The sequence below is a fragment of the Neurospora tetrasperma genome, assembly GCF_000213175.1.
Source record: "Neurospora tetrasperma FGSC 2508 unplaced genomic scaffold NEUTE1scaffold_1, whole genome shotgun sequence".
NCBI classification, from domain to species: Eukaryota; Fungi; Ascomycota; class Sordariomycetes; order Sordariales; family Sordariaceae; genus Neurospora; species Neurospora tetrasperma.
Window position 1 is genome coordinate 1,579,648 of NW_009799099.1, and position 25,504 is coordinate 1,605,151.

Below are 25,504 nucleotides of genomic sequence, written 5' to 3' on the forward strand. Positions count from 1 at the left end.
GTCAGAACATGGCCTGGTTAAGTAGCGAAGTGACACCCGACGGCCGCGAGATGAACACCATACCTGCGGCTCCCTCCACTTCCCTTCTGCAACCAACAAGCACCCCCATCATAAAGCTCAAAAATCAAGAAAGAGAGAGACTATGGACATTTGAATAATCTCAAACAATTCTAGAACTTGGAGACAAAAAAGCAGAAGGCTCAGTTGCCTAGGAGTGAGTCTTGGTGCGACGATTGACCACGTTGCCGGTGTCAACCTACGACCTAAGACTGTACCTCGAGTATCGCGCACCCGGCGATGTGCTCACCAAAGGGAACCACTCGACCACTTGACCACTGGGCCCCCGCTGTGGTATTGATGCCGGTAAGGGGTCTTATATGGTCCATTCTTGAGCATGTCATCCGATATTTGGGAGGGCGTCATTGAAAGCAGACAACAGCGTCTCAGGCGTCACTATCAGATAGCTCGGACGACCTACAGTCGAGGGGATGGGACATCTCGATTACGATTATAGGTTATTAGGTAAGTTACAGCCAACTTCAGTCGTCTTATTCACTCCCCCGCGTCCAGCCAGAGCCTCCCCCAAAGCATGAGTCAAATCAAAGTGCAAACAACATGGCAGCCACCAAGACAAGACCAAACGCATGCATCCTATTGTGGGAAGCTGAGGAATGCGCATCCGGGCAACCAGTCTCCATGATCATGGGATAGAAAGTGGGAGTCGGCGGGATTTCAGTCGAAGTTGCAGTCGCAGCTCTGTCTTGAGCTTCATGAATAACTGGTACCTCAATGGTCTCGGGCTCTTCTAAGCTTGCAGAAGCCTCAGAGCTTCTGTCATCGAACAAGGGTGCCTGCGCGCCTTCAGACAGGTTCGAAGCGGCAGGTAGTGTCGCATAGGTAGTCTTCTCGGCAGATGAAGGCTTCTTGACGGAATCCAAAGGTGTAAGGAAGGTGGTCCATGCAACCGCGTCAAGCTGAGTGTTCTCCATCGTGTCGCCGAGACTGAATCTTTCGGGGTTCAGTGCTGCTATCTGCAGATCGAGCTCATCCTGCGGGCTGATGTTGCTGCTATCGAGGAGGAATGTGAAAACGTCGCCGTACTCTAAACTTTGAAGATTTGACGGACTCCACGCAAAGACTGGCTTGTTGTCTTCATTGTGCAGCTCATAGACCCGATAAAACCCTTGGGATGTCTCAAATTTTGTCGGAACAGCAGATGGCTTCAGGCCGGTTTGAAGCCACAGGAGGTTGGAGTCCACGCCGTCGACAATGGTGTCGTAGGGCTGGATGGTGATCACAGTGTAGGAGGATCCGGACAGAGGCTGAAATGTGCCCAGTCTTGGGGGTTGACTGGTGACTGTTGGGAGACGGGAAGTCAGTTATCATATCCTCAGCAGCAAGAGAACATGTTGCTTTCGACATGACTTACGGGTCACATTGATGTCATGAGGAACTACCTTGTCCCCAAAGTGCATGACGAGAGGGCCGAAAGGGTCTGGAATCGAAAACCACGAGGACTTGTGAAGTGGGCTGGCCATCGAGACCGCAGCAGTTGCCACAAGAGCAGTCAGGGTGCGTAGAAGAACCATGATGAAGACTGAACAAAAATATGTATGATAACAGTATAGAGAATGGTGAGAGTAATACAGATGTCAACGACGAACCAAAGTAGAATGGTGTTCTGGTTTGGAGAGAAGACGGAAGAGGAAAAGTAGAGCGTGAGAAAAAGGAGGACAGGCCCAGTTTATGTACCCCCTCGGTATCCTACCCAATGGCCTGACGACTCAGCAAAATAGTAAATAACCACTTTCCCTCGTTGCATTGAAGAGGTGCCCTTGGAGATGGCAATTGTGAGCAGGAGACACCAATGAATGGATACTTGTAGGGAAAGACACTCCGTGGGATGAACGTGCCTTACAAGAAGTGTGCTTGTTGACTTCCGCATCTACCGCCTCGTGATCCAGAGCATGTTGAAGGAGCGTTGGATGCTGCCGTGAGAAAGCGACATGATGAGATCGTTGCAGAACCATGACAATGATCCGGTCATCGGAAACAACGGCCGGTCGTCATTCATCTACTCAGTTGTGCTCTCCTCATGTAGCTGACGGTCGCTGAAGATATGAATCAAACCCGTGGAGCGAACTGGCCGCATTTTCGTGATTCTATCCACAGAGCTTCAATATGTGTGCAGTGTGATACACGTCTCATGATGCCGACACGCACTGCCTTTCCATGATTCCCTTAGTGTGGGAAAACAACCGAGTGGAAAGCATGTACGTCTGGTCCCTGCCTGCCTCGGGGACTTTCTACCAGGAGACCGTGACTTCCTCGCATGTGGGGAAGTATGAGAGGAAGTTACTGCCAAACTGCACGCTGGTGGCGATCTCTGACTTAGGTAGGTAGGTAGGTACCTACCTAGTTAGGTCGGTGCCTCTGGTGGGCGCTCTTTTCCGTCAAAGCTGCGGTCTGTTCGGTCCCGACGCGAACTTTCAACTGGAAAGCACAGGCAAGCCCTCATTCACAGCAGCGACACCTAAACAAAGAAATAGAAGATGGTAATATCGGTTGATGTGTAGGTACCTATGTACCTAGGCAAGCAGTAAGGGCCAAACATGGAGGATATCAACAAGACTTCTGTCAAGTTTGCGACGAAGATGTTATGTCAGAGCACATCCCGAGCAAGTGGAATGCTCTAGTGGGGTGCAGTCGACGTTTCTTTCCTCGGCGGTCATTGTACACTAATGGAAGGGTAACTTCGGAATGGCTCGCGCCTCAATCACAACGATCACCACCATGTACCTTCTTCATACCCACATGATCCAATGTCACCCTTGTCCAAATTTCCATTTCCATAGGAAGCGGAAACTTCATACTTGGACAAGTCCTTGCCCCAACCTCCGATCTGGTCACATTCACCTACCTCTACTGTGATCCCGCCTCGACACGCAAGCAAGTCCAGGTTCAATGGCAGGGAGCCACGGCCCAAGCACCCAGGAAAGTAAGCGCTAGCCAGCCATGTCCTTTCAATCATCATCGTGATGCCTTTGCCTTCTTCGGCCAAAAAGGCCCAAGAACTTCTTTTCTTTGATTTCAGCCTTATACGGTCTCAACGGGTAGAGGACAGGAACGTCGTATTCATCCGAGTTGGCCTCGGGTATGGTATGTTGAGCCAGCCATTTCCGGTCGGACATCTCTCCAAGTCTTGTGCTCCCAGAAGCAAAGGACATGAAGGACATCCGATTGCGCATCGCCGCCCCAAACTGGCTGTGTCGTGGATGTGATCGAATTTGCACTACGTGTTCTCCTGCTGGTGGAGGAGGAGGAGGAGGAGGAGGCGGCGGCGGCGGCGGTGGTGGTGCTACGGCTACGGTGCCTTGAGACTGCTGTTTCGGAATCGTCTTCTCTTTCCTCACTTTTATTACCTCCTCAGCTCGTGGGGACTTTCTCTTGTGTTGATGAGCGGCTGACACTGAGCTCGCAGTGGGATCGCCCACTTCGGACGCCGTAGTGCTTTCCTTGATTTTAGAATCAAGTCTTTCTTTGCTCGCTCGTGTCTGATCATGATTTTGTGGTGGTTTCTTCTTATGTCGACCGGAGGAAGAAATCGCGCTTGCGGCTGGGTTGCTGACTTCTGCTGGTATACTGTCCTTGGGACTTGACTTCTGTTTGCTCACTCGCGCTTCCTCCTCAGCTTGCGATGGTTTCCTCCTCTGTCGACTAGAGGTAGAGTCAGAGATTGAGCTTGCAGTCGGGTTGTCGGAGTGACTCTTTTTCGGTAGAGAGGAAGCCGACTTGGACAGAGGAGGATGTTGCCGTCGAGCTCGCGATGAAGGCGAAGAGGCGCGTGTAGGTTTCGATGACATGGACACCACCGACCTGCTTGTGCGAGAACCTCCTAAGCGACGGGCTAGGTTGTCAATGGTCTTGATGGCCTCGTTTTTTGACGAGTTCGAAAGGGACCTGAGTGCGTCGTAATTTAGAGCCGGGGTTTGCTTGTTGCTTGAGGCACGGAGCAAACTGGAAATTGCTGCTTTGAGTCTCTTCAGTATCCCATCTACCGCAGATACAGAACGGGCTTGAGGCAGCTGTCAGCACATGAACTTTGAATGCAACCGTGCTCCTTCCACCATATTGGAATCTTATATCCTACCATCACCCCTCTTCAAGCGGCTGCCCAACTCGGCTAACCTAATAGAATAGGCACGCTCCACCATTGCACGATCGGCTTTCAAGGATTTGCGCAGATGCTTGTTCTGCGCGTCCACCTTGACGTTCCCATCTTCTCCGTTGGCATCGTGCTTGTAGGCTTTGAGGAGGGTTGCGCAGTTGGAGTACGTCTCTAGTAAGGCCGTGATGCTATCGTCGAATACCATTTTCTCAGTTGAACGGTAACAATGAAACTTGGGTTCAAAACAAGTTATCGACAACTGTTGAATGACTCAATCCTAAGGTTAAGGCCCTGATCGGCTCAAACTGTTCATGGAACAGTATGGAGGGTAACAGGGGTTTTTGAAGCCTTTTTGCCGCCAAGATCGATTTTTTTTTATACTAGCCAGCTTGGGAAGTAGTAAAACTCCAAAAAACTACTCATACTGCAACTAGGGTGCTCAGAGAAGGTACCGACTAATATAGGCTGATCCACCTTCCTAAAATAGGTAAAGATCAACAGATTCGTAGCGTTTTTGACCGGTTTTTGAGTCGAAACTGTCGAAATTGTAAATAGAGGGGGGACCTAACTTCTAGTAGAAAAGTTTCGAGTTTTTATAAATTTTCGTAGTTTTCGTACCAAGGATGTATAACGTAAGTACGGCTGCCCTATTAATAAATATTATATCGGTTGAACCGTACTCGAACTTTATATTCCGATATAGTAAAACTCTAGTATATTATAACCGCTATATATTTCTATTTTTCGATATCGGTCGGTATAGATCTAAAAAATTGTAACTGAACTGTTTTTACTTTTATAGTAGCGACCACTATCTATATTATCCTTCGAAATAAACCGAGGAAAGATTTAGAAACTATATACTATAGCCCAAACTATATTAGAAAATTAGTTAATAAAATTTATTATGGTTCGTTAGTATAGTTTAAGTAGCTTTTTAGAATAGACTAACCTATTTTTAATACCTTATTAAAATAGTTTTAAGAGAATACTAGTTTGGCGCCTAATCGATACTAAATAATATACTAGAAATTAATAGTCTTTTTATATATTCTAGCTTACTATAAAAACTAAAGAACTACTTTATACAAATTTTAGATTAACTAAAACTCAGTATTAAAGATTATAAATAATCTATTACTAGCATATGAATATTTGTATTTAGTATATATTATACTACTAATAAATAATTTTTTAAACCCTAGTATCAAATTGAATCCTAGTTTTAATGCCTTTAATAATTATATTGGTACTATTAATAATACCTATATTACCGTATATATAAAGAAGGAGGATAAGATTCGTTGGTACGATTGTAAGAGATAGATAATTTAGAATATATTCGCTACTGTAAAGTTTAATTATTTATTTATATATATACTAGCAGGCATTGAAGAGTCGATAAATAATACCTTATTATATATTTAAGTTTTCTTACATTTATTTTGTATCTTTTGTAATTAATATTATATTATTGATATAGGGTTTAGTGTAAGGCAAAATATTATAATTCCTTTTTTAAATATTAAATACTATCTTTAAAATTAGAGAAATATAAATATACAACCAAAAGACCCTAAAGAACTATATAACTTATATTACTTTCGCATTCAAATTATTGTAGAGCACGTCTTTAATTATTTAAAAAGGCAATAGAAAATTGTAAGGGTAGCGCTATTTGAATATAATTTTAATAATTAGCGACGGGTCGTATACGCAGTAATAGTATTACATAATTTTATATTGAAATATACAAAGTAACCCTACTAATTAACTATAAGGGAGAAATAATTAATAAGGCTAATAAAATTGAAGGCGTAAAATATTGTAAAGAACTAATACTTTAATTATATTAGATAACGCGCATCGATATTAATATAGAGAAACTAGTAATTGTATTTAAAAAAGAAGAGGGATGCAAAGTAATTTATTATATATAGAATAGAGTAGAGTAGAATAGAATAGAGTAGTATAGGGTAGGGAGGGGAGGTTTTAGATTATTAGGTTTATATATAATTATTTACTATACTTTTTGAAAAGATTAGATTATTTTATAAAATTAACGATTTTAAATTAAAGTTTAGTAAATTTAGTAAATTTATATAGTATAGTAAATCTAATGAATTTAGTAGTATAGGGAGTTTAGTATAATAAATCTATATATTTATCATAATTTAGTAAATTATTATACTACTAGCCACCTCCCCCCTCCCTACCTCCCTCAATCTATATACTCTACTCTACTCTACTCTACTCTATTCTACTTAATTAGATCCTTCTAACAGTTAATATACCCCTTCTTTTTTCTTTTACTTAATTTCAATTATATATTAGTAAAGAGAAGGTACTTTACAATATAATTAATATAATTTATTATCTCCTCCTCCTCTAATTTAAAGAATTCGCGCTATAGATTCTCGACTACAAAAACTATATCATTAAATCTAACTAACTTAAGAACTTATAATAAGGCGGCTACCTTCTCTATCAACGTACTAAGTAATTTAATTTTACTACCCCTCTTCTTATAAATAATATTACTAAATCCTATATTAATAAAAAGAGTTTTACTATTTAGTAATAGGGTTTAATTGGGATTAATATTTCTCTTATATTATTATACTTTAATAAATTTCTTACTCTGCAGCGGAGTAAATTCTTTAACCTTATTATCATTACCTTCCCCCCTATTATTATCGTTAAATAAATATATTTCGCCGCCGCTATTACTTTTATTACTTCTAAAATTAATATTATTATTAAATAGCTTATTTACTTATAATTTACCTGCTTCCACAATACCTCTACCTAACGCCTTTATTCTAACGAATTTTCAAAAATAAATATTTATATTACTAAGTAATTACTTTATCAATTAATTGACCGAATAATTCTTAGTATTCTTCTACTTCCGAAAAGCCTCCCAATTTTATATAAATATTTCGGATAGTCTAATATTTAAATTAATCGAAGTATTAAATATTAAGAGAGCTTTTTACTAGTAATAATACTACTATTATTTAATTATAAATTTAGTTTCAATATATTTTTAAATCTATTTATATTAAAACTATTACTTTACGGTTAATAGTTTTACCTACCCCTAAATTTAAGTAAAGTCTTTTAACTATATTAAATTAAAGAATTTATTATTTTTACAATCAAAGGACTGTTATATTACTAATTTACTTTTAGTATTAATTTATTTAATCCTCTTTCTTAATTTAACTAGCTTAAAGGTTCTCGCTTTTTTAGGCTTAGAGGCGCGCTTTCTTTTTAAAGAGGGAGGGGGCATATCTCTAATTAACTCCCTATTTTAAAAGATGTCTCGAAGTAATTGGATATTATTTAGAGAGACTATTATAATATCAGTACGAATTTCAATTAATTAACTATTATCTAATAAATATAATTAGGAAGGTTAGGTATCCTTAATTTAACTATAGTCTACTGGGTAAATAAATTAATTATTATTAAAGTTGAGAGTAAGGAAGTTTAGTAGCTAATTATTATTACTAGGCGGTTTAAAAATATTATCGAGCGGCTATAAGAGCGTATTACAAAGACTACTCCATTATTTATCGTTTTTATTATTTAGTAAGTACAATAACAGTAAACTACTCGAACCGCTCAGAGGGGTTATATATTCGTCTTAGGGGTTCATCTTTTCGATATCGGACGTGTTTTGGTTGGTGTTTTATGTGTAAGTTAGAATCGTACCGGAAACTGGACTGGTGCGGGGTCTAACTTTGTTTTTTAGGCAATATTTATAAGGCGGTGAGTAGGTTTTGGCCAACTATACTATAAATGGTTAAGTTTGGCTATCGTTACACTAATGTAGCGCTAAATCGGTACGGTTGTATTAATCTACCTATATTACTTGGTACGAGAGGGAGAGGATGTAACTAAATCCTCTATACTGTTCCATGAACAGCTTGAGCCGATCAGGGCCTAAGTATTCAACATTAAAGGGTTCAACGTCGGGCATTCAGAAGTCAACCCAAGCGGAACCGTGAATAGAGACTCTTGGCTTTGAGGCACGCTTAAGACCCCAGGCTGCGGGGAGCACTAAGTGCTGTCTAGGTATGGCTTTTCTTGAGCTCCCATTCGCAGCCGCGCTTAGAAACAGAATATCGTAAAGGTGAACAGCCAATCGAATTCTGTAAGCCAGCACAGTGTCACCGTTGGTTACCTCTAGGCGCCTAGACTACTGCGTAGTAGAGTAGGCATGTTGAATATGCGATTGGAAGCCAACGGGAATGGCACACAGCTGGAGTCACACATGGGTGTCGTTATGTCGATAGTTCAATTATCACGGGTTGTCTGGGTCGGATCCTGAAGTACCCTAGTAGTTCACTGCCGTATCGCGAGGCATGTCAACAGACAGATTGATTCAAACTGAAGTCAATTCCGACGTTTGGTTCTTTGACCTCGTTCGGACGACTCATGGATCCCCTGAGGACAGCTGGCAAGTCAGCCCTGCCAGGTGTGGAGATAGGCGGCCATCTGCAAACCCGCCCGCCCGGCAGGCTGTGGACACCTGCCTTGGAATGCCTGGGCTCAGTTCGCTAGGACGGAACGTTCCAACAACATCCAAGCATTTGCCCCAGAGGCGTCAATGCCCTCCCTGTACATAAAACAAACGCCAAACAGTGCCGTCGAGCGAAACCGGCTGTGGCGTGGGGACTCGCTTCTTACAAAACAGAAAGCACTTTCAACTTCTCTTGTCCAACCTCGCATGTTGGCTTGTTTTCTTTTGCACCTAACGCCAAAATGCGACCATCTCCGGAGAGTCTATCCGTTCTACCTTTGGTGATCGGTGTTGTGCTTTCCCCATCAACCGTTGATGCGGCCGCTTTTCGGTACGCTGGACAACCCGCTGGACTCATCGACACTGCGAACAGCGACGACCTTTGTCGAGGCGCGCGCAGGAGTGCTTTGCCGGGGTTGACATGGCTACGCGAAAGCATTTCTGAAATCATATTCGGGCGCCCATCAACTAAACACAGCGATTCCACCTCACCCAGCTTACCGCTGTCCCAATATCGAGATGACGTTGTGGTACGCTTCAATGTTACAAAGCCAACAGATCAGGTGGTTCTGGCCCAGGCCATCAAAGCAAAGCATCTGGACGTCTGGGCCTCCACACCACAGTTCGTGGATATTCGACTAGAGGAGAGTCAGCTACGCCCATTACTTAGACTTATTCCGTCTTCGATGCAAAAACAATGGAGCGTTCTGATTCCTGACCTTGAGGAAGCCGTTCGGGCAACATTTCCCACCAAAGGCGAGACAACAGAATACGGAGATGCAGCTGAAAGCCTGGATGCTGTATACACGAAAGGAAACATCTTCTTTCACGACTACCAGCCCTTATCGGTTAGTCCTCTAGCATGTGGTTCAATGTCATATGTGGACATCGAGACTTTCAACAGCTGCGACAAGAGAATCTGAGTGACACCACATGAGCTAACATGCAATAGGTTATCACAAGCTGGATGGCTCTCATGGAGACCATGTTTCCATCTATAGCCAAGATGGAGAGCATTGGAGACTCGTACGAGGGAAGACCCATTCACTCTTTCCGCATTGGAGATCACAGCGGCGACAACGCAAACAATGGCACCAGGAAAACGATTCTCGTCACCGGCGGGCTCCACGGCCGTGAATGGATATCGACAAGCACGGTGACGTACCTCTTGTGGTCAATAATCACGGCCTATGGAAAGGAGTCGATGGTCACGAAGCTTCTCAAGCACTTCGATATCATCTTCATTCCCGTGGTCAATCCAGATGGTTACGATTACACGTGGAAGACTGATCGGCTGTGGCGCAAAACAAGACAGCAAACCAAGGTGTCTTGGTGCCACGGCTTTGATCTCGATCAGGCTTTTGGCTCTGTGTCGGGCCAAACCAACGTTCAAGTCGACCCGTGTTCAGAAAGTTATGGCGGTGACAAAGCGTTCCAGGCAGTCGAGGCTACCCGCCTGGCCGACTGGGGAAGAAACCAGACTGAGAACGGTGTTAAGTTTGTTGGGTTCTTGGACTTGCACTCGTACTCGCAGCAGATCCTTTTTCCTTACACCTCCACATGCGATGAGGACCCACCGAACCGCGAAAATCTCGAGGAACTTGGCGTTGGTTTGGCTAAGGCCATCCGGCTCTCCAGCGGGAACTTCTATACGGTGAGCTCAGCATGTGAGGGTACTACTACCCGTCAAGATGCCGCGAATGAGGCCACTGGTGGCTCAGCCATTGACTGGTTCTATCGTAAGTTTTCTTTTCATCACTTCTAGCCATGACGTGGTGGGATGTTCGGAACAGCATATGCTGACATGCAACGCAGATGAACTGTACTCTCGGTATAGCTACCAGGTCAAACTCCGTGATACCGGCATCTACGGGTTTTTGCTTCCAAGATCACAGATCATACCCACTGGAGAGGAGATGTTGAATGCTCTGAAATACTTTGGTGACTTTTTGCTGGGAAACAATGGGATTGAGAGTATCTCGAAGGCGAGGGAGCGCACCTCGCATGATAAGGACAGGGTAGACCTTAAGTGAGTGTGTCGGATGATAAGGTAGTGTTACACACTCAGAATGGGGGCATAATCAGGCGTTCTATACCTTGGCTACAGATGGTTTTCAAATCAACACGGTTATCCTTGCACGTACCTATGCACCACTCAGTCCCGTCCCTAGAGTGAATATTGTCATTGTGTTCAGCGAACAAGAAAGACAGTTGTCTGGTTCAAAGCTAGCTAGCTGAAAGGCCGATGAGGCGTTATTTGGGAGGTTCAATAAGTAGTAAGCACACACTCATCCTCACAACCACGCACAATCTGGAGCACACTCGGTATCAAATGGGTTTAGGTCGAGGCGGAAAGCCTCGTGGCCGAGAAGCTAATTTGCAGACATTTATTCTTGGCTCTGCAACCTCGAACGGCGTGGAGCCCTCGTTAGCGAGTGTGTGGGCAGCGTCCAAAGTGGAGGAGGACGTGGGAGGTTAGGCAGGGAGAAGGGCCCAATGAGCGGATGAACCCCCCTCATTTCATTCACGCCCAGCGCAATCCCGAGTCACTGGAGCACCGAGTTTAATTTGGGTGATCAAGATTGAAATTGGCTTCTGGCTTTTCCGGGACAATCAGACTCTGGTCAATCTTGGACCGACCTTGGGACGTGGAATACGACCTCAACATCCGCGACGACTTGTAGGAATTCAGCTGGCAGCGGTGCGCATCACCCACCATGACTACTATGTAGTATGTTCATTCTCTGGGGCTTTCAAGTTTTTCTCTACTCGCCAAGTTGGAGACATCAGGAAGGGGATTGCCGCTTGATGCCCAATTCCAGACATTGTGTTGTTGAGTGTGACAAACACAGTTGATGGAGAAAAAGAAAAGGAAGCAATCTCCAGATGACAGTGTAATGGACATGAAAGAAGACTGGAATTGGACTATTTTGTGATTTCTGGACCTATTCATCAGTCTCAGAATGGAAGTGGCACCCTAGCTGGGCGTGGTGGGGTTTTTTGACGAGACCGGGCTATAGATGGACCCGCTCCACCATGGCCACTTTATCGAGATCCACTCGCCCTGGGGCCTGGTTGAGCTTTGGAAACGAGGAGTTGCCAGAAAACGACACCGAGTGACCAGAAGTCAAAGTTGCAACCGAACGACGGAACTTGCATACTACTACACTACCGGGCTTAGTGTGCTCCAGCCTGCTTCCATTGAGCGCTTCCTTTCCACTCACAGATCGTTTTGGGCTTCCATCGCATCAGCCGGGCATCTTCCATCTTGTTTTTGAACTCCGGCCCTGGTCCCAGTCTCCCCTTTTCCCCAAACAGAAAACAATTTGACCTCAGTCTGACACAACCTCTGCACATCCGTACCTTACCTTAGCTGCTTGTCACCTTCTATGTACCTGGACCTTGCCTACAAACGCATATCTTTCCGAGTTCTTTCTTCGCACAATATACCTTTTGTACCTGCTACTACCTAGCTACCTACAGCAACCACCTTACCTGTTAAGATTGCCAGTCTTGTTGTACCTCACATACCTAGCAACCGAACCTCTCGCTTGTTGTGTACGCGTGTACCTCCCTCCCTCTCCGTCTTACACCTGCCCTTCCTGCAACGCACCGAGAACGAACTGAACGAAGTGCATCGAAACCGAAAACTGCAACAGAACGAACTAATCCTGCTCAACGCCAACGTCGCTATCTCACTCCATTCATTCGGTCATTAATTACCAATTACCATACCTCAGCTGTCTAGGCCACACGATCAAGACCAAGTGAGCAACTGCCTGAAGCCCTTTGCGACCTAGCTTGGCTTTCAAAGGTGGCCTGGTGTGGCCCCGGCCTGGACAACCGAACCGACATTCGACCACCCTCCCCGTCATCCATCCCATTCATCCCATTCGTGTCTCTCCCCGCTCACTACCCAAAAAAAAGGGATCATTGATTACATTCGCTGACGCTTCCACCACGTCCCGAATTTCGCCCAGACTCTTGGTAATTCCTCACGTTCTTACAACCATCTCCCCCCAACATCCTGCCACGTCCAGTCGCCAGTCAGCATCCATACCCAGACGAAGACGAAAGCCTGCGCCTTCGATTCGAACTACCTCGCTCGATCTTTCTACACCACTTCACGGTTGCGCCCTTCCTTTTCGCCACGGCCTTCCATCATCCCCCGAGCGCGTTCCACGATAATCGTTTAGCGACACCCACCACCCGCCCGCAGCCCGCCGTCGTCGTTTTCCGTTGCGCATCTCCGACCACGCTTGGTGCCTTTCGGTCCGTCGCGAAGCCGGGCTGATTCTCTCCATCATAGGCCATCATTGACACAACAATAGGATTAATGGGCTGGCCATTTTACCCCAACTGAACGCAACCGATACTTCAGGGCCCGCCCTCCATGCATGCAGTCCCCGATGGATCGCGACGGACGCAGATTCCCATAGCCATGCCCTTTCTGCGACGCCGCGGTAACGTGGGCAGCGAGTCTGACATGCGGCGACACACCATCCTTGACAGTCTTCCCGTACCGCCTGCCAATGGAACCCATTCGCGACCCGGCTCCGCCACCGACCTTCCGGTTCTCGTAACGACGCCAGAGGACGGAGAGGTCCCCCTATCAAGCGTTTCCGTCTCGCCCGTGACCCCGGTGACCCCGGCGACGCCAGTGATGCCCACTGTTGATCTGGAACCGACAATGTCAAGTACTGCTCCCCAGCCTACGGGCGACCCTGTCGACCACTCCCTGTCCCCCTCCGCCCCCGCAGAGACCCCGAAATCCAAGCGCTTTTCCATGTTGAGGTTTCGTAATGCATCCGACTCTCAGCTAGCGGCAAAGGCAAAGCTCCAAGCTGCCTCAGAGAAGCCGCCCCCTCTTCCGCGTCGTACGTGACTTCCCCCGTGTGCCACTCAATTGTATTCGCAGAGCAGCTACTCATGCCCTGTTTTTAAACTGTAGCTCCCGAGATCATCACCACCGCGCCCACCCTCGAACCCGTAGTACCGAAACGACGACCCTCGAGGATGGGATTCTCCAGCCGGTTTGGTCGCAAATCCGGTGAACACCCCATGATGGAACAGGTGGATGAAACGAACGAAGATAGGACCTATCAGCGTCGAAAGAATGTGCGAACAGCTGGTGGGGACCAGGGAGGGAAGCAAATCACTTTCGACGACTCGAGACGGCCAGTGTCCTCGCATCACGCGCCTCCCGCATACGGCGACGAAAGTACGACGACGTTGGCACTTCCCATCAATCGATTATCCGAATCATCGAGGTCAGATGCCAGCTCGGGCGATAGGGTATATGGAACCACGACGACGACCACCCATACAGTTCACACCACAACAACCTTCTTTAGGCTCCCGCGCAGGAAACAGAAGCAGCCCGAATCTTTGTTCCCTATTGCACACCTCCAAAAGAAGAACTTGGCTGAGGACTCTGATATGTCGACCTCCTCTCACGTTGCTGGAGGTTCAAACGCGCTGGCAAGGTCACGGTCTACCACCCATTTGACACCAACCCCATCTCGGCCGTCAACTCAGCATGGTGCTACAACGCCCCCAACAGGTTCTTCTACTCTGTTTTCCAAATCGAGCTCACCAGCAACTGCTCTGTTTCGACCAAGCTCACGGAATTCCGGTCGCGCGTCACCTACACGGGCACAGCTGCATAGGCGAGGTAGGTCCTCGACCCTGAGCTCCCTAGGTAAAGTCTCGCCAAGAGAATCCGCGGAGGATTACCTCGCTCCTCCGGCAACCGCCAGGGCGTCCATGTCAACAGGCAGGAAGAGCTTCGGGGATCTTCTCGGCCTCGGCCGATTACGTCAGAACTCCAGCTCGACGCTGACCCAACAAGGAGCCATGACTCCAATAACGCCAGCGTCGGGCAATTCAAAGAACAATTCGATACAACTTCCAAGGGACTCGATTATTCTACCAGAACGTCGTGAAGATGATACACCGGGAAAATATCTCGAACGATTGTTGGAGGTTGTCAGTCGGAGCGTTATTGCTGCAATTGTCTCCAAGGGTACAGATCAGTTTTCGCAGGCCGTTCTCCGAAGCTACATGCGCAGCTTCAGGTTCTTTGAAGATCCGATGGACATGGCTATCCGTAAGCTTCTCATGGAGGCGGAACTGCCCAAGGAGACTCAACAAATCGACCGCACCCTACAAGCGTTTGCCAACCGCTATCATGAGTGCAACCCTGGCATCTACGCGACTGCGGACCAAGCATATTTCATTGCTTTCTCATTGCTGATCCTGCATACCGATGTGTTCAACAAGAATAACAAGCACAAGATGCAGAAGGCAGACTACCTCAAGAACACGCGCGGAGAAGGCGTGTTTGATGAGATCCTGGAGGTGTTCTACGACAATATCACTTATACGCCGTTCATCCATGTCGAGGATGATCTGGATATCAATGGGGAGCGTATCATTGCTCACAAGGCGAAAAAGAAGTCGATCTTCCCCCATACCGCTCCCGATCCAGCAAAACGTGTCGCCAAGGAACCGATAGATCCTTACACTCTGATCATCGACAATAAGCTGGACATCCTAAGGCCCACGCTGAGGGATGTGATGCATCTGGAGGACCCATACAGTTACCTGGGGACGGCCAGGACGCTCAACATGAAAGAACTCCACAAAACCTTCTTCAAGACTGGCGTACTGCAGATAGTGTCAGCACGATCACGGCCAGACGCATTCATGTCTGATCAGACAGCCAACAACCCGCAAGATGCACATCCAGGCATCGTTGACATCAAGATCACCAAGGTGGGTATCCTCTGGCGAAAGGACACCAAGAAGAAGAAGACAAGATCCCCGTGGCAGGAGTGGGGTGCCATCCTTACTGGAGCTCAACTCTACTTCTTCCGCAACACCACTTGGATCAAGCATCTTATGCACCAGTTCGAGGACCACGTCAAAAGGGGTCATGACGGTGATCCATGCATTTTCAAACCGCCTCTGGAAGAGTTCAAGCCCGATGCGTTAATGTCAACAGATGGTGCCGTGGCACTTATGGACTCTAGCTATAAAAAGCACAAGCACGCCTTTGTTTATGTCAGGCACGGCGGGTTCGAGGAGGTCCTCCTTGCCGAGGATGAAAACGAGATGAATGACTGGCTGGCCAAGCTCAACTACGCTGCTGCCTTCAGAACATCCGGAGTGCGGATGCGGGGTGTGGTGGGGGCTAATCTCGACGGGCAAGGGCGCAGAGCCATCAGGAGGCTCGACACGGGCTCTCAGCGTATACAAACACCAACAGGAGAAGTTTCGGTATCACGAAGCAAGATTGACCACAAGATGGCGCAAGACATACTGGCCGCTCGGAGGGCGATAATGCTACAGAAAATTGCCGATGCCAACGAGAAGCTCTTGCAGACAGAGAAGACACTGGAAATGCAGCTTCGGAACTCGAGGCACCTCCAAATTCTGGCACCGATTCAACCCAAGACGCGTGAGCAAATATTGCTATCCGCAGCGCGAATGGCAGCACAGCTGAAGTGGACGCGAATGGAGATTTGGAAGCTCAAATGCCACCGAGACATCTTGTTGATGGACCTCGAGGAGGAGCGCGAGATGTTGGGCATGCAAGCTGAGACTGCTATCGGCGCTTTGACACCCAGCAAGGAGCCTCTCACTAGAGAGGATACAAGAACCAGTCGCAACTCGGGTTATCCGCAGAGTCCTCAGTCTCCTGTCCAGTCCTTGATGGGCAAGGTACCTACCATTGTCAGGAAGCCAGACGAAGACTCTCCGCAAGCTGACGCTTTCCAAACACCGCCACCTAGTGCCACTGGCCCAACATCCCAGCAAAAGGAGGTAGAGTATACTGACCCCCGCAAGAAGTCGGTGTCTAGTGCTGTATCTTCCAGCCGCTCCTTGGCAGCAACCCCATCAAGAGGCTTGACTAGCTCGGGCTCAACTTCGGAAAGCAAATTTGATCAGGACGAGATCGATGCCGAAGAGCATGACCTCTTGGCGCAAGCCGGCTTGCTCGAGTCTGCTCGTCGTGGCTCAGAACAGAGGCCCCCGAGTTTGGCTACAGATACGGATGGTAATGCTCAGTCAGAGAAGGAGAAGCACAAAATCCGCCGCAGCTTTCAACGCACTCTTCGCGAGGGCGCCGGCCATATCTCTCATCACCGCAGCCGGAGGGGTAGGGATTCTGCCAGCGCTAGCGTTGTGTCAGATGAGGCCAGCCAGGAGGGTCCTGACGTACTCGTTCGCAGCACTGGCTCTTTTGTGGTACATGGCAAGAAAGCTTCGGTCATCAACTTTGGCACAGAGCTCCAGTTGCAGAACATGTCCCCGGAGGAGCGCATCCGTCACTGGAAGCAGCGCGATGACGCGTCGATTGCCGAGAGCACCGAGCGTTTCGGCTCGGAGAACGGTGGCAGCCGTGACCAGGCCATCGCGGAAGGGTCTGACTTCCGGTCCATCCTGACTGCCAGGTCAGCCTCTCACGCGCGCCGTGAGCACCGCGGCTCCGCCGCCAGCGCTAGCACTGCAACCGCTAAGAGCTTCAGAAACCTGCACAGGAAGTACTCTGCCTCCCAGCATGCGACAACAAGGAGCGTTCCTCCTTCGTCCGCAAATCTGGCCATTCCTTCGGATGAAGAGAGTGATGCCGCCGTCAGCTTTTCAGACGGCCGACGGACGCCTCTTCCCCCGATCGAGGGCGAGTTGGAGCCAAGCGAGGAGAATGACGGGCTCCTAGGGCGACATGAGATGCTGAACATGACGCCGCCGTCCAGCAGCCGTGGTGAGAACCGCGAAACCGTCTTTTTCACCCCGCAGTCAGCTCCTGCGGCTACACGAGTTGTTTCTCCGTTACGAAGGGGAAGTGAGGAGGGTAAGGAGGTCAGCAGCAGCAGCAGCAGCGATAAGGACCATCGTCCTGCGTCGTCATCGGCAGCGGCGGCTGCGACGGACGTACTACAGGAGGGGGAGGAGTTGGTTGTGAGCCCACCACTACAAGAAGCTATCAATGCTTGATTTTCTCTTTGTTGTTATGGTTGAGGCGATTGTTGGTGTTGGTGTTGCCGTGGTTGTTGTGTAAAAAAAAAATACCCATCTGTTTCAGAACCACATTCGCTCGCTCGATTATGATGATGCGTGCGACAGTCATCCATACATACATGATTCGAGTATATCTTATTAATATATCCTTTATGAAAAGAAGCTTCCAAAAACAAACAAGCCTGTATATTACGCGTCTTCCTCAGACAGACTCTTCCTTTCTTGTCCCTACCTACGAAAGCAAGCACGATAGAATACCACCGTTTCTTCGTCCAAGACTCTCTCGGGCTAGCTGTGCAACAATTCCAGCGCCGGTCTTCTATTCTCTACTCATTTCCTTTCACAGCTTCTCAACTTCAGCTTTCTTAATACGTATTGGCCATTCTCTTGTTGGCAAAATCTTCTTCTTGTGTTCCAGCAAGAGATTGCACATGTTTGGCGGGTAAAACTGTGATTCATGGAGGTCTTATAGTTTCTGTGTCTGCGTGATGAGGGTCGGTTGAGTGAGATCATTTGGATGAAAAAGGTCAAAGTTGGTGTGAAAGAGGCGGCCCGGGGAGATGATACCTACCCATCCATCAAATTGTCACTAGTTTAGAGAGTGAAGAAGGAGGAGAATGGGATCGAATAAGGCTCTATTAGGCATGCATAAATTGATCGTAAAGAGTTTGTTAGTATTTATCTACGGGGAAATACCACATATTATATGAGTAAAGAGATTGTAACGGAAGAGAGATATTACAGTAGAGCGAAATTAAGAAAGTTGTTATATTCTCTCTTTACTTGTTGCTGCGATGACTGGCTATAGCCACCGGTTGCTTCTTGAGCCAATTATACGCCTAAGCTACAGTCATAGTCAAAAAATACTGTCCCCCCTTACCATATTGGATATGTGGGGTGAGGGGACAGTATTTTTTTGATTATGAGTTTATATGAGCCTGATCCTATCTTTTATCTTGGGTATACAGCAAAAGAAGTCGGTGCCTTTAACGTCCCTACCGTCTTTGGCTACGACTCCTATCCCGCCTCCCTCCTCCACGATCCCGATCGCGGTCACGGTCCCGTCTGGATGTTGACAGACTCCTGTCCCGCCTACTGTGGTGATGGCTGTTACGGCGAAGATCCCCTCCTCGGTGGTCTCTACTTTCCCTATCCCTATCCCTATCGCGATCCTTATCCCTATCGCGACTTCTCTCACGCCGACTGTCCCGGTCCCGGTCACGGTGACGGTCTCGCTCACGATCGCCGCCGCGGTCCCCGCGGCTCCTCGATCGGCTGCGGCGACGGACCATCGAGCTTCGACGGCGATCATCTCGCATGTCGCGGTCTCTGTCTCTGTCTCTGTCCCTATCCCTGTCCCTATCCCTATCCCTGTTTCGTTCACGATCTCTGTCACGATCACGGTCCCGGTCGCGGTCACGATCGCGACGATCCCTATCCCTATCCCGTTCACCCCTCTCATCTCGGCCTCGGTCGCCATCATAGCGATCCGGTCCCGGACGAGGTTTGTCCCGGTCTCGTTCCCTGTCCCTTTCGCGCTCACGTTCACGCTCCTCCCTGGCCTCTCTGGCCTCTCTGTCCCTCTCCCGATCTCGCTCGGCAACGACCCTCGCAGCAGTGGAAGGGACATACCGGTTATCCGAGTCAATCAGGGGGGCTTCACGTTCACGTTCGCGATCGCGGTCACCCCGATCACCAGCACGGTTATGGTCGCGGTTGCTGCTGCTGCTGTTGTTGTTGTTGTTGTTGTTGTTGTTGTTGTTGTTGTTGTTGTTGTTGTTGTTTTTGTTGTTGTTGTTGTTGTTGTTGTTGTTGTTGTTGTTGTTGTTGTTGTTGTTGTTGTTGTTGTTGTTGTTGTTGTTGTTGTTGTTGTTATTGTTATTATTGTCCCTGCTGTCTCGGGGAGTGTCCCTGGCGTCTCGGTCGTTTCCTCGTCTCCGCTTGAGATCAGGCGACCGGTCACCTCCGTTGGTGCTTCCGAGGGGGGTGCCATTGCCGCCCCCGACACGCTTATCGTCGATTCCCGGGATGGGCATGCCCTTCTCGCGGGCTTGCTTCTGCGCTGCTAGGTAGGCCTTGGCTTCCTGCTCACGCTTCTTCACTTCGGCTTGTTTCCAAGCTTCCTTTTCGTCGCGGTCGAGGTGGGAGGGTGGGCGAGGGGCGGTCGAGGCTATGGAGAGAGGGGTTGTGATCATGGGCACGGCAATTGTTGACATGCCGGTGGTGGTTGGGCCGCCTGGGGTGGGCGGTGCTACTCGTGTAGTAGAGATAGGAGCAATGGCAATGTCCTTGGTGACGGTAATATTAGGGCTCTTGGGAATTTGTGTGGCGGCGGCACCGGCGGTCGTATCTGTTGTTTCAGCTTCCCGTCGCTCACGCGAGCGGGAGCGGCTTCTTACTCGCCGATCCCGATCTGCTGGCCGCAAGCGAGACCGCGAACGATCCCGGCGATCAACTCTAGGGCGTGGAGAGCGGCTTCTGTCACGGCCATCTCGTGTGGCGCGTGAACGGCTTCTAGCCCGTCTGGTGTCGTCTCTCCTGTCGGTGATTCTGACTCGTGAGCGGCTCCTGTCGCGACGGTCTGTCGCCCTCCGTCGAGAACGGCTCCGATCTCTGACATGATCCTCTCGTCGATCGTCTCGGCGGTCCAATCTGGGACGCGACCGGCTACGCTCTCTCCGATCACGAAGACGGGAGCGACTGTCCTCTCGCCTGTGTGAACGGCTTCGCTCGATCCGCCGCGCGCGCGGGGAGGCTGACCTGTTGTCTTTCCGTCTCCGATCGTAATCACGGCCTCTGTCTTTCTCACCCTCCCTGTCCTTCTCCTTCTCCTTGTCGCGATGTCCGCGAGTCCCTGGAGAAGGACTCTTGCTCCTTCGCGACTCGACCCGGCTGGCGGTTTCCTTCGGTTCCTTGACGTCTTTAGTGTCAATGACCTCCTTAGCTTCAGTGACGTCCTTTGTCTCCTCAGTAACTCCTGGTTTTCCCGCAGTATCTGCTGTCTTCTTGACCTCAGAGACCTTTGGTGATGCTCGGCGGATTGGATCGATGGCAGATGCAGGCTTTGTCCGTCTGGGTGGTGGTGCCAGGGTAGTATCGACCTCTAGCTCGGGTTGTTTCGCAGCTACGCGCTTGCTCTCGCGCAAAAGGTCGGCCAACGCCTCTTGTTCCAGGCGTTCATTATCCTCTTTGGAAAGTTGCGTTTTCACATCCTCCGGGCGGCCATGGTCGTTCCTGGCTTTGGCGTCCCTACTAAGGCCCCTGTCCCGACCTCTTGACCTGTCTCTCGACCTCCCTCGGCCCCGGTCCCGGTCACGATCACGATCACGGTCTCTGTGGCGATCACGATCCCTGCTCCGGTTTCGATCCCTCTCCCGGTGGCGGCGTTCACGGCTGAGTTCCCTTTCCCGTTCACGTTGTTCCCGTCGTGCGCGCCTCTCCTCGCGTTCCTTTTCCCTGATGGCGTCTTCCTCGAGCTGCTTCTTCCTCCGCTCTTCTCGTCGCTTCTGCTCTTCCTTTTCCTTGATTTCACGCTCCAGTCTTCGCTTCTTCTCCTCCACCAATCTGAGCTCTTCACGTACGCGTTCCCTCTCTGCACGACGCGCGGCAGTCTCGGCTGCATATTCTTCGTCCGTCTTGGAGCCGCGGATACGCTCTTCTTCGGCCGCCTCGTCACCTATCTCTGCACGTCGAAGTTTGCGGAGATGAGCCTCGAGTGCGTCGGTATCGATGAGGCTCTCAATAACGGCCTGTGCCTTCTGGTAGACTTCGTTTCGGTCGAGGGCGCCGTCGATGAGGGCCGCTGCTTTGCCTCGGTCGAGGGAAAGCAGTTGTAAGGGGTTGCGCTCGACTTCTTGCTCGGCTACTTGGAGGATTTGTTTGACAATCTCGGATTCGTGGTCCTAGAGTATGTTGAGTCAGAGTTATGAGTTATGGGCTGAAGATGCCATGGGAAAACTGACACTAGCGAACTTCTCCCAGACTTGTTTCCGAATGGTATCATATCCGCCCTTTTTCTTGAAGCTGTGAGCTAACCCTTCGATCGCAGATCGTGTGGCCGAGGTGAGCGGTAGGTCAGACGCCTTGAAATTCCTGACGACAATCGGAACATTGATCGGATTCGGCGTGGCCTCCTGAGCCTCCGCGCCCGAGGCAGCAGGAGCCGACGGGGAGGGCTGAATGGCGGTCGACATGATCAGGCCAGTGGCGGTACCGCTTGAGGTTGGAAGTGTGCGCAACGGATCGCTCAGCCACTTATGAGGCTTTTATATAATGACCACGATACGCAGAATGGTTGCGCAAGTGAAGGGTGACCGGGACCTTAAGGCCTCATTGCTGTAAACCTTGGTCGGCGGGGTGCCGGGAAAGTGGACGAGAGCGTAACTCGGGCAGCGTGATCGGCGGATGAAAGTTGAAAGAAGGATTCAATTCATTTCGTGAGTCGGTAAGTGACGGATACCCAGCTCCTACACTAGTCGAAGACTGTCGCTTGGGAGAAAATCGATCCCAAGTGGGCGTATAATTGGCTTGTTGGTCTCGTATATCTACTGTATTTGGTGGTAGAGTGCTCGGAAACGCGATGCCCGGTGCAAGGAGTGAAGCGCGTTGCAGGAAGGTTGGTTGCTGGACCAGAAAGTTTCAGTGGGGGTCCTCCCGACGATCAGGGAGCCACGGGGCCAAGCGGGGCCGGTAGGCGTATCGAACAGGGGGGTGCCGTGCCTGGACTCGGGCCACCCTTTCCCTACCTACAAACGGAACAGCTGCTCAACTCAATTGAGTCACCAAGGAAGTTGATTCAAGGTTCCCTTGCGGCACGGGCCAACGGGCAGGACTTTGTTCTTCATGCTCCAGGTTAAGGGTTAGGGCCAGAGGCTCATCAGTCCGACCTTCAGAAGACGAGCTCGCCGGGACCTTACTTGTACGTACGCACGAGCCGCAAAGACCACAGTGGGTGCTGTACGTCCACTCGACCTAACCATCATCGCGAACATTGTCATTTTGCGCTTCAACCCGCGTCGTCGTCGATCTCACCCATACAAGTAGTCGCTGCTCGAGGGGCACAGTATAACGCTGAGAAAGAGGACCGAAATCGCGGTTTCAAAAAGAAAAAAAGCAACCATGGTTCACAGAATGGTCTTCTGGGCCGGCTTCGGTACGTTGCCCCGCTCGCTCACCATGGGAAATAGGACATGATTCATGAACCACATCAATCCTCCACCAATTGATACTCCACATGTTGTCACAAACGCCCATATTCCTGGCCTATCTGTCTTACATTCTCCATCTTCATGTCGACATCATTATCGCTAACTGCCGCCTTCCAACTCTGCTCCTTCAGGCTTGGCTACCCGCGCCTGGTCATTGGGCATCGAGCGACGACCCATCCTCGGCAGGTCTACCCTCTGGGGCTACCCCGTCTTCGCGGCCATCGGCGCCAGCTTCGGCTATTGGGTTCAGGGAGTGGACGAGCGACAGCAAGCTATACTTCAGGAGCGCAAGCAGGCCATTCTCGACAAGAGGGCGCGGAGGGCGGCGCGGCAGCAGGAGCAGGCCCACGGTGAACCCGAGGCGGCGGCGCATTAAAAGGGCTGATACGGATTCTCAAAGTTCCCGGTAAAACGGTACGGGGCGAGGGAGAAGGATAACCGACATCGATGGACGCCGAAATGGGATGGGGAAGTCTGAGAGTGGGACCTCATGGAATCACAGTACACTGGGGAAGAGAGAAAGAGGGACGCAAGGGCAGATAGATAGATGGGCAGGAAAGGGAACCCACAGGACCTTTACGGCACGCCCAGCCATCGAAGAAGGGAAGTCAGCACATGATAGACATGCTACAGGCAGACACAGCAAGCAGGTAAACAAGTGTCTTGACAGTCGAGCTCATTTGAATTCAATGCTCTGATCTCCCTTCCCGTTTTTGCCTTTCCCTTTCCCTTCCTCTTCTTCCTCGGTTATTTGCCCCAGGTTCGCTTCGCCGCAAACTATGCGGTGGTGTTGTAAGCCCCGTTTAAGATCCAGGTATCTCTATTTACCTACTCTAGCTCTGTGACCTAGCTGGCGCGCCACCACCAGCTAACAACTCTTGCAGTTTTCTGCCTATCTCCTTCATCTCACCGTCGCCCTTTCCTATGCTCTGCCGTTCAAGCAATGGTAGGATCCTCCCGCTTCCTCAACAGCGTCAAAATAGCCTGCGCCGGAGCGAAATCTGTACCGCTCTCAAACTCGGTAATGACACCCGCAATGTACTTGCTGTGTGTGTTATCAAACATCAGCCGGAACGACTCAGCCGAGCATCGCTCGGGGTCAATCTCGTTGTAGGTGAGCGAGTCCACCGACACACGCTCGCGGTCAAAGTTGATAGTCTCGCAGAGGGCCACCACCTTGACGTTGGCGGCAGAAGCGGCCATGGCGACGTCCGCCGTTCCCGCGGGGGCATGCAGAGATCCGTTAGCGAAGATGGCCTCGGTGCCGAGCAGCACGTTGCTCGCCCGCTCAAGGTGCGCCCGCACGCCGCCGAGGTTGGGCGAGTAGAAGACGCGGATGCCGGCCTGCTGTAGCGTCTTGGCGAGCTCCTTGCCGCCCTGGTCGTACGGGTCATCAATGACGGACACGGCAAAGCTTTTCCCGTTGGCCTTGGCCCGCAGAATGGTCTTCTCTACCAGCCGGTGGCGGCCGTACGTGAGGACGACGCCGTCCTCGTCGATGAGCTCGGCGGCGTTTTTGGAGATGACCACCTCGGCCAGGGTGATGCGCTCGTTGATAAAGATGTCGATAAACTCGAGGAGGGACTCCTTTGCTTCGTCCTCGGGGGTGTCGATGTCGAACTTGTTGACTTGGGACTTGAGGAAGCGGATGGCGTTACCCATGGAGAAGGACATGGGACGGCATTCGGTCAGATACTCAATCTGGGGGTTCAAAACATGCGGGACAAAGTGGCGTGACAGTGAATTTCCCTTTGGTGTTTCGTACGACTCAATAACCTATTGTATGTTTGGTCAGTCTCCAGTCCACACAGTCCGGGAATAAGGTTGCCAACCTTCTTGAACGCCAAAAGGGTCGCCTCCAGCCTGGCAATGCTATCCTTCAGCGCAAAAGTAGCCATCTGCTGGCCGACCGCCAGCACGGCAGGGTGCACGTCCTTGTGCGCCTGCGACGTCTGTATCCGCTTGGCCATGGGCACATGGCTAAAGCACTCGGGAATGCTACTCCTCGGATCCTCCTTGATGATGGCAACCGAAGGCCGCCTTCCGTTCACGGACGGCCTGCGACCGGGCACAGATTTACCCTGTTGCTGAGACCCCGCGGATTGACTACCCTCCTGCTTGCCGCCCTTGCCGCTCTTGCCCCCCTTTGCATCTGCTACTGCGGCCGCTGGTGGGACTTCCTTCACTTCCTTTGCCTTTGCCCGTCGTGCTGCCTTCTCGGCCTTGGCCTTGGCTTTTAGCTGGGCGGGAGTGAGCTTCTGTTCGCCGGCGGTGTCTCCTCCGGTAGTAGCTGGTGTGTTGGCGACAGCGGGCTTAGCTTGTTGTTTCCCCTTCTCCTGTGGTGCGGGAGCCCCAGCGGGAGCCCCGGTGGTTTCGATAGCCATTTGTTGTTGTATGAAGATGCGATGTGCTTGGCGAAGTGTCGCAACTGTTGTTTAAAGATCAGATGGGATCCGATTGGGTGAAGGGCGCAGTAAATTTTGCGTCGCGAGTTGACGAGTAGCTGAGGACTCGAGTGACAGACAATGAACAGCCGAGTTTGTGCTTTGAGATACCAAATAACCGTACCGA

General features: G+C 49.8%; 7 protein-coding genes across 7 annotated transcripts; 3 read left to right on the forward strand and 4 right to left on the reverse strand.

Moving 5' to 3' along the window:
• Positions 1–599: 599 nt before the first annotated feature.
• Positions 600–1,651, reverse strand: NEUTE1DRAFT_143913 (uncharacterized protein; the record flags this gene model as incomplete). The annotated part of the gene is made up of 2 exons (XM_009849469.1): positions 600–1,357; positions 1,430–1,651. 2 exons carry the CDS (start codon positions 1,587–1,589, stop codon positions 600–602), a joined length of 918 nt encoding a protein of 305 aa, XP_009847771.1.
• Positions 1,652–3,023: 1,372 nt separating this feature from the next.
• Positions 3,024–4,373, reverse strand: NEUTE1DRAFT_143914 (uncharacterized protein; the record flags this gene model as incomplete). The annotated part of the gene is made up of 2 exons (XM_009849470.1): positions 3,024–4,075; positions 4,151–4,373. The coding sequence occupies 2 exons, from the start codon at positions 4,371–4,373 to the stop codon at positions 3,024–3,026; spliced, it is 1,275 nt and encodes a 424-aa protein (XP_009847772.1).
• A 4,553-nt stretch (positions 4,374–8,926) lies between these two features.
• Positions 8,927–10,843, forward strand: NEUTE1DRAFT_56972 (uncharacterized protein; the record flags this gene model as incomplete). Its single annotated transcript, XM_009848961.1, has 3 exons — positions 8,927–9,547; positions 9,652–10,438; positions 10,515–10,843. 3 exons carry the CDS (start codon positions 8,942–8,944, stop codon positions 10,730–10,732), a joined length of 1,611 nt encoding a protein of 536 aa, XP_009847263.1.
• A 2,297-nt stretch (positions 10,844–13,140) lies between these two features.
• NEUTE1DRAFT_75657 (uncharacterized protein) lies at positions 13,141–17,801 on the forward strand (the record flags this gene model as incomplete). The annotated part of the gene is made up of 3 exons (XM_009849471.1): positions 13,141–13,576; positions 13,651–13,920; positions 14,029–17,801. The coding sequence occupies 3 exons, from the start codon at positions 13,141–13,143 to the stop codon at positions 17,700–17,702; spliced, it is 4,380 nt and encodes a 1,459-aa protein (XP_009847773.1).
• A 746-nt stretch (positions 17,802–18,547) lies between these two features.
• NEUTE1DRAFT_119676 (uncharacterized protein) lies at positions 18,548–21,919 on the reverse strand (the record flags this gene model as incomplete). The annotated part of the gene is made up of 2 exons (XM_009849472.1): positions 18,548–21,628; positions 21,689–21,919. The coding sequence occupies 2 exons, from the start codon at positions 21,917–21,919 to the stop codon at positions 18,722–18,724; spliced, it is 3,138 nt and encodes a 1,045-aa protein (XP_009847774.1).
• A 741-nt stretch (positions 21,920–22,660) lies between these two features.
• Positions 22,661–23,642, forward strand: NEUTE1DRAFT_93639 (NADH/ubiquinone oxidoreductase; the record flags this gene model as incomplete). The annotated part of the gene is made up of 2 exons (XM_009849473.1): positions 22,661–22,878; positions 23,065–23,642. The coding sequence occupies 2 exons, from the start codon at positions 22,845–22,847 to the stop codon at positions 23,307–23,309; spliced, it is 279 nt and encodes a 92-aa protein (XP_009847775.1).
• Positions 23,599–25,375, reverse strand: NEUTE1DRAFT_75663 (uncharacterized protein; the record flags this gene model as incomplete). The annotated part of the gene is made up of 2 exons (XM_009849474.1): positions 23,599–24,709; positions 24,766–25,375. 2 exons carry the CDS (start codon positions 25,315–25,317, stop codon positions 23,870–23,872), a joined length of 1,392 nt encoding a protein of 463 aa, XP_009847776.1.
• Between the last annotated feature and the right edge of the window lie 129 nt (positions 25,376–25,504).